Source organism: Salvelinus fontinalis, chromosome 27 (genome assembly GCF_029448725.1).
Source record: "Salvelinus fontinalis isolate EN_2023a chromosome 27, ASM2944872v1, whole genome shotgun sequence".
In the NCBI taxonomy this organism is placed as follows: Eukaryota; Metazoa; Chordata; class Actinopteri; order Salmoniformes; family Salmonidae; genus Salvelinus; species Salvelinus fontinalis.
The window spans coordinates 10106615-10115356 of record NC_074691.1 but is presented as its reverse complement, the minus strand read 5'-3'; the positions used below and the strand labels follow the sequence as shown (position 1 = coordinate 10115356).

General features: G+C 43.1%; 1 protein-coding gene across 3 annotated transcripts in view; it reads right to left on the bottom strand.

Annotated features, from left to right (window-relative positions):
* Positions 1-3889: 3889 nt before the first annotated feature.
* The window catches only part of LOC129824998 (heparan sulfate glucosamine 3-O-sulfotransferase 5), a 70947-nt gene continuing 66094 nt past the window's right edge, over positions 3890-8742 (bottom strand). For all 3 annotated transcript variants that reach the window (XM_055884626.1, XM_055884625.1, XM_055884623.1), the window contains 2 exons: positions 6253-6394; positions 3890-6141 (listed from right to left, as the gene is read on the bottom strand). In XM_055884626.1, the coding sequence (XP_055740601.1) occupies positions 5208-6141; positions 6253-6359 (1041 nt within the window). In that variant the 5' untranslated portion in view covers positions 6360-6394 and the 3' untranslated portion in view covers positions 3890-5207. The remainder of the gene's footprint in view (positions 6142-6252; positions 6395-8742) is intronic.

Here is an 8742-nt window from a genome sequence, read left to right as displayed (position 1 = left end):
GGACTGATTCTCATTCTTATTGAGGTCATCCTCTACATTTTCCCATGTCAGTCCAGTGATCCCAAGATACCTCGCTGCCTGCTTCACTATGATCTGTATCTTCTTAGTCTTCGATTGTCATTTTTCTGTTCAATTGATTGCTGCTGTCACAAATGTAACAACCTTCCTCATGTCTACTACCATTCTTGTCTTCTCCCCCATTCTGCTCCCCACATCATGCCCAATCTGCTCTGGAATACCTGCTCCTCTAGGTGGCTCGATTGTTTCTGTGTAAACCACCTTCACTGCTTCCGCATACAAGATTTTTTCACTCACTCCTCACCTGCTGGACTTCCACCTGTCTTTCATCACTGAATAACCCCCATACGCCACACTATAGGCACCCCTACAGTTACGCCAATTTATGCTTGCTCAGAAAAATGTGGTCGGAAGGCTTCGTATGTGGTCGGAATAGCTCCGTATAGCGCCACATTGACATGAATGGTTGACGGTAGGTGGGGGCGGGAGGTCCTGTATAAACCCTATTGCCGTGTATTCATGGATGGCAAGGGATGCCAGGCTTCCACAAAAATGTTTACCAAGAGAACAATTAAATACTTTTAAATTAAATATTTTTCTTTAATCTCTGTGCGTTTTACAATTTTCCTTCAACTCCCAAGAGGCTTAATGAATATCACATGACAAAACATCAGAGCGAGCGAAACAGTGCCCCTCTGTCTCTCTACCTGTAGGTCATTTATCTGATGCTGTCTGGTCTAAACGAGTATGACATTGTTGCCGCCCGTAGCATTGCAGGCAAAGGAAGCCAGTGTGCAGCTGGCCTCCCTTGACAAAAATATATATTTAAAAAATTGCCAATCAGCATTGAGCTAAACTGAGCGAGCTCAACTGTGAATGGGGCACCAAAAACAAGTGTAAAGGTAAGCCAGCTTGGATTTGGCGTCACTCCTATCAAATCCCATTGGGAGCATATGTCATTGACAGAAAAACTTGAATTGTTGCATCTCGTGCTGTTGTCCAGCGGTGGCTAGCTAGCTAAAATGGTCCCTTTCCTAAATTAGCCATGGATGGAGATAGGGATTTGGACTTCTGGTTTTACTTAATTCTCCATACAGGCCAATGATTATAACTGCGATTCTGATCCAACCATTAATTCATACATTGTTGTGCCCCTGGCCTGAGAGGATGGAAGTTCAATATGTAGCTAGATGTAGAAGGCTAATGTTAATGAGAGAATATTGCCCGTGAATGGAAGTTAGGCTAGCGAGCAAGCATTTTAGCCAGGTAGCCTAGGACAACAAAAAACGAAAGCCGTGTACTTTATAGCACAGTGATAGGCCGTTTCGTAAACATGAAAGAGAGGAGAATGGTATTGGAGAAAAAATACTTTTAAAAAGTAAATACTTACAAGTAGGGTGAGTCAACATGTTTTTCTACTTGAACGCACACACACACTCAGAAATCAGAACCATGGACATCCACATCATATTTAGCTTGGACTAAATTGTTTTTGGTATCTTTTAGTTGTCACTGTATTAGACTAAGCAGAGGTAATTTGATGATGTTGAAATGTCGAGTTTGAAATTGTGCTGGAATAATGGAGGCAACTCTTGGTTTCTTTGCGACTTGTGGTAACTCTGTGGTGTCAAATCCATAGATGTTTAGTGGTCCGAAAATGTCGGAAACATTAACTTGCTTGACCATGCTGTAGGTCATATAACTGTCTGTTACTGTACATGCAATATGCTTTGTGGACTTCACTGGGCATTGGTTGCTATCCGGTTTTGTGATAAAACAAAGGTGTGGTTGAATTTATTCTGCAGTTTCCCCAATAAATGTAACTACGCACCACTACTGATAAACACAAACTCACTTCCTTGACAACAACAGCTCTGCGCTGCTTCCGTAAAGCGCAAGATGTATGAATGCCGTGACTTCTGCAGAGGCCGTGTCACCGTAAATGCTGCACGTGATGTTGTCAGGCAAACCGTAATGCACTTGACATGAACGGGCAAAAGCGGTGAAGGAGCGCCCTTGTCAAATCAAACAGTAATCTGCGCCACTCGATCAAGTTGTCAACAAAGCAGCATGATGCATCGTTCAGAAACATGCATCTCTTTTCTATAAAATATCTTAGAATGTTCTAACTAGTTTTCATTTGGGGAGGCAATAAACACCTATTTTATCAAAAGCAATCAATTGTGCATGCAATAACACAGAATCCTACTTATTAATCTGCGTTTTTAACCTACTGTACATCACCTGTTTTGACCTAAATTCGCCGTCGGCCAAAATGGGCCACCTGGCTCACGCCCGGGAGGCAGCTCGTTTCCAAAACGAATGCAACCAACGTTAACCCGGTTCACCAGGGGCATTAATCGAATCCTCTCATTGAAAACTATGTTGCTGCTCATTCTGCATTTAGTTGATCAATCGGTAATCATCATGCTAAACCCTAGTCTTTCTCTCCATGTAGCTAGGTATATAATATTGTAACGACCCTGTGTTTATAAGCGCGGAAATCGACTCTGCCGCTCGAGCATGCTTTTGCGGCACAGTCGATAGCGCGCCGGACCTCGGGCCAGAAGGTCGAGGGTTCGAAACCCGCTCCCTGCCTGTTTCATTACATTGGTGTCGGAAGTGATCGGACCTCGCATCCACGACAGTGCGTGTGCTTGGCCGGTGAGCGCGTTCCTGTAAGACGTAAAGTCACAAGCTAGCGCGAGGACGCGCTCTTTGAAAGGAGGGAGTAGTGTAACGACCCTGTGTTTATAAGCGCGGAAATCGACTCTGCCGCTCGAGCATGCTTTTGCGGCACAGTCGATAGCGCGCCGGACCTCGGGCCAGAAGGTCGAGGGTTCGAAACCCGCTCCCTGCCTGTTTCATTACAATATAGATGTTTTCCTTCTTGCCTGACCTTGCGGATGTGTATAAAACTCATATAAGAGTCTTGGGCCTCTAAACCATGTGATGCAGATCATCTTTACACTGAACAATCTGGCAATGATAATACATTACAGAAAATAGAGCCTTTGAATGTTTTTTGTTTCCTGCACTTAATTTAATGTTTGTTGATGCTAGTCTATGCTGTGTATTAAGTTGATAAAGTAGGCTAGCATTTGTCACATCACATTCCTCCAGTCACTAAATGATTATTAAACTCATCCGGCTGTCATTGCCCAACCAGATTATTTTCTAGTCTCTCTTCTTACAGAGGCGTTGAGAAGATACTAATCATGTATCACTGTTGTCTCTCCAAATGAAACTTGCTCATGAACCGTGGAGGAGATGAGGAGATGAAGGACCGTGGCATGTCATAGAAAACCATCCCCAAAAAGGCTGAAGATCGGCAGACTAAGTGGACTAAGTGTCTCTCCAAATTATAAGCCTCTTCGTTATTGCACTGAGGATGAACAACCTGCTCAGACTTTTGTGCGAGACAGGGCATTGAGTCTATTGCCACTGCATTCCTAGAAGATTCACATCACATTCAACTGCACAGCAGGTGTCATTATTTACTTAGACTAGACTCTCCACACAGCCCGACTCAAATACAGTCAAAACAAGTCAGCACTCAAGGTATGGAATTTAGACATTGAACCATCTCAGCAGCTAGTCTGTGACTGAGCAGCTGTTCCTGTAGTGCAACAGATCAGAGAATACCACCTTTTATTTTATATTGACCCTCTAATAATAAGATACATGGAAATATGTATTTGCTGAGCTGTGGGCAATTAATGAAGGTACCAGGAAGTACGTTTCCAATTATGATTTAATTCAAATGACAGACTCAATAGAATGACCCAGTACTTAGTGAAAATGAAAGCATCAAGGAAGTGTCTTTAAACCCCAAGATAAATTACGAGACAAAACAGAAAAGAATACTCAGTTGACATGTTTAAATGTTATTTTAATGAAATCCTTTTTTTTTGTTACAGAACAATACACTTATGATACAGCGTGGCTATTTGCACATAAAACAAATCTGGTAATTGTAGTAGAATAAGCATTAGATGGTTTGACAGTAACTAACAAATAACTTTTTACAATGGCTTTTGGCCAAGGGCAATGACAAACAATTTCAATACTGGGGAGGGGGACGGGGACAAAGTTGCCACTCAAATCCCTTACGCAACATTTAAATGCTTGACATACAAGACCACATTTTTATCTGAGTCAGAATTTGGTGCGAAATGCTATGCTCCTATTCCCTCTTGGGAATCTCCTAGATTTCGGAGTTATATTACAGATACAAGCGCTTCATGGTAGTGGAGAACATGAATAAACAACAGAAACAAATAAAGGTTTAAAGAATGGTACTGGAATAATGTTTTAAGAATGATACTGGAATACATTTAAAAAAAAAGTCCATTGCACATATAAAACAACATCTAAATGAGAGGGAAATAAATGCATGACTATCACATTCAAAACTGTAAGAACATGTGGGCTTACGTCTTCGTCAAGGTTGTTTTAATATGAAACATTGTCACACGTATAGGTTTATCAACGCTTTCAAATCGGTAAAATGTGTGTGTCGACTGACAAGTCTTCTTTTAAAAGCCACATCGTTCTTAAAATAATCTAATGTCTATCTCACATTTGAGAGTACACCCTTCATTCAGTATTGGCTGAGAGATGAGCAGGTTAGTGTTTTTTTTGTCATGAAACTTGTTCTGGAGGCAGCTCTGCAGTGTGGTCACTAGCTGGCACAGCCACAAAGCCATACAATCAGATTTTAAACCTAACCTTAACCCTAACCATACTGCCAACCCTAATCTTAAATAAATATTTTTTTACAATATAGCGAATTTCGACTTTGCAACTGGCCCATATAGCGGAAATCGTTCAGTTCTGCCTCAAGGACAAGACTCAACCCAATAAATGTCAACCTGTGAAAGATGGCAAAATTATGAGTTTATAAATGGGGAAAAGTGTCAAACAGGTGAACTATTACACATGAAGATCAGGCGCATTAAACTGAATTGTTTTGTAACTCACAAACCATTTTTCCTCCACCCCCTTACATATTTACAAACAAACATACATTGATTCCGTTACATATTTGGTCACATTGTCATTCTCATAGGTGTTAAATTCAATCAAAGTGCTTTTTAATATCCTTTAATATTTTTGAGGTTGACATCTTGAAAATGTCAACAGAACAACTTTAGTTAACACATTTATATAGACCTTCCCTTCGTTTCTCAGGGCCAGTTGAATGTCCTGCCAGTGATCTGATAAAACTTCTGATTGAAGGGGTGGAAGAACTTCCTCAGTTTGGCCACGACCGAAGGGTCCACCTCAGGGTGGATGCGCCCCTTGCTGCCTGCCAGGCACTTGTTGAAGACAATGTTAAATCGCAGGCAGTAGAATCCCCTGGTGGCATTGAAGTACAGATTATAGTGGCTGATCCTGGACGGGAGGTTGAGGAAGCGCTCGACGAGCTGCAGCTCCGGCAACGGGTCCGTGATCAGACGGTCCCCGTCCACAATGTGGAATTGTTCCACAGGGAAGTACTTCAGCCAGCGCTCCAAGTGCTTGGTGTAAATGCTGGTCCGTACAGCCTTATACTTTGTGTTCACCTCACACGTGTTGCCGTCGATGGCCAGCTTCTCAAACTTGTGGTAGGTCTTGTTCTTGCGCTCCTTGCCCTCCAGCACCTGTGTGTAGTCAGACACAGCTCTGGTGGTGGGCTCGCGCACGATGATCAGCAGCTTGATGGAGGAGTTCATCTTGAAGATGCGTTCCGGGACCTCCTCTGTGATGAAGTAGGCGGGGCTCTTCTCAATGGTGATCTGATGGGGGAAGGAGAAGGGCATCTTCTCCCGGTACCAGTCGATGCCCCGGGCGTAGTTCTGGTCGTTGTCAAAGAAGTGGATCTCCTGCGAGGCCTTGACCACCGCCGGGTGCAGGTTGAGCATCTCCAGCAGGGCGCGCGTGCCCCCCTTGCGCACCCCGATAATGATGGCCCGGGGCAGCTGCTGCACCAGGTTGTGCAGGCGGATCTGCTCTTTGGTGGCATTGCCCTTGCGGAGCTCGTGGAGCAGACCACGCTTATACTGCAGGGTCCGGAGAGGGATCTGCTCCGGCAGGTGAGGAGGGCCCAGTCTGCTCTCTATGGGGCAAATAGGCTGCAGCCTGGAGGAGGGGAAAACACAGAGAGAGACATTCTGTACTTAACATTCAACAGTGCTTGCTTTCAGACCGAAAGCGAAATGTGTTAGCTACTATGGGCACCAACCGACATACCTATCCAAGCTCCCAACCCTGGCCACTAGATAGAGGAGACTCCCGATAGCAAGGCTGCCCAGCACAAAGAGCTTCTGTCTCAGCAACGCCTGCTGTTTGAATAGCATGGCCCTCCATCAATCTTCAGGACTGCGTCTTCAGCCTGGGGAAGGGAGAGCAGAGCACATAAACCACTAATCACTGGCAGTCTAATGTTTATTAACATACACTCAATCAAGCCTTACAAGTGATTAAGCCACCCTCACAGGATCCTGTAAAATGCTGCATTGTCATTAGAGCAGACGTCTGCCTTCCTCAGTCATACCCACCCTTTATTTATTTCATTGTTTCTGCCAGCTAACTCGGATCGGATTTGATCAAATGTATGACAGGCAGACCCACTTGGTGAGAGCCTCATCATGGTATCATTTTCTTTCTTTTTTTGAAAACGGTTTAATCTTTTATAATGGTATCATTTTCATTGAGTCAGTGTACATGCAGAATACAGAATTCTTCCACCAGACACTTTTTATTCTCACAAAAGGGATGACGGCATAGTTTGGTCCCAGACAAGCCTTCAGCCGTTAATTAAGGAATATATATTAATTAGATAGGGCCTAGATTATGATTTGGTCTCTAGATTACTGTGGCTCCAATTCAATCATAAAGTTTCTGAGGTGCTGTATGTAGCCTTTTGCAAAGGAAAACCCACAGTCTAGAATACACGAGTCGGTGCCTCATGAATGTATACAAAACAAAAATATAAACACAACATGCAATAATTTCATTGATTTTACAGAGTTGCAGTTTGTATGAGGATATCAGTCAATTTAAATAAATTAATTAGGCCCTAATCTATGGATTTCACATGACTGGGAATACAGATATGCATATGTTGGTCATAGATATCTTACAAAAATAGGCCTCACAATGGGCCTCAGGATCTCATCACAGTATCTCTGTGTATTCAAAGTGCCATTGATAAAATGCAATTGTGTTCATTGTCCATAGTTTATGCCTGCCCATACCATAACCCCACCGCCACCATGGGACACTCTGTTCACAACGTTGACATCAGCAAACCGCTCGCCCACACGACGGCATACACGTGGTCTGCTGTTGTGAGGCCGGTTGGACATACTGCTAAATTCTCTAAAACGACGTTGGAGGTGGCTTATGGTAGATAAATTAGCATTTACTACTCTGGCAACAGCTTTGGTGAACATTCCTGCAGTCAGAATGCCAATTACATGCTCCCTCAAAACTTGAGACATCTGTGGCATTGTGTCGTGTGACAAAACGGCACGTTTTAGAGTTAACTGTTACTGTAATTATCATGCTGTTTAATCAGCTTTTTGATATGCCACAACTGTCAGGTGGATGGATTATCTTGGCAAAGGAGAAACTCACTAAAAGGGATGTAAACACATTTGTGCACAACCAGGGGCGCCGTATGGGGGGGGGGGGGGGGGGATTCTAAGGGTCTGTGACTGACAGGGGCCTAAAAATGTATTAGAACATTAGGTACTTTTCTTTAAATATTAAATTATTAACCTATCATTTAATATAATATTTTATGTACAAAGTACTAATAAAACTAACGGTTTCTTTTTCTTTTCTTGTTTTTGGCAAAACGTAAACATCCAGAGAGCCTCTGTATTGCCCAACCCCCCTCTATTTACATGAAATGGTTCAGTCCTGCCCACAAACCATGCGAGAACGGTACTTGCTAGCAGTGAATTGCGTGTGAGGAGTGCCGGTGGGGCATCATGTCTCAGCTTCCTAAAGAAAAATCTGGCTTCCAAAAACGAAAAGAAAGAAAAGAAAGACAGGAGAGAGAAAATAAATGGCTGTATGTTACCCAATTTTTCATTGAAGTAGGTGGGTGTAGTCCATGAGTGGTGGAAATGAACCGGTTGGCTTAGTCCATAGTGAAATAGGGGAGCAAAAGTTGCCTAACATTAGTTACTTAATATATTCACAGAAAATTCTGAGTGTTTACATTTCGCTCCTATTTTAGCTGACATTTAATCAATGCAGGCAAACTTTTAGCAAGCTATTCATACTAAATCAGTTGTCCCTGCCCCTGTCTGGTGCCAGGCCCAACAGATGCAGCTCAGTCTCTTAGAGATGGATGGGAGTCTCTCCTGTCTGAGGCAACACTGATTGCTACGCAAATGGATGTTGCACCTCAATTTAGCAAGGAACACAGCCGCCCGCCAGAGGAAAAGGAAGAGATTCCATGATGAGATCTCTCAAGAGGAGACAGCTCAGGACAGTGCAGCAATGGTGTTTCGGAACACAGTGTTTTTACTGCTATGGACAACATCATAAGTGAATTGGACACTAGGTTCCACACCACTGCAAAAATTGTAGAATCATTTTCTGCTGTTCTGAAAGTTGGGCAGATTAGTGAGGATAAAGTCCCTTCTGTGTACCAACCACTGATCATGAAGTATTCCAGAGATCTTACACCTGAGTTTCAAAATGAAGACACCTGAACACTGTATA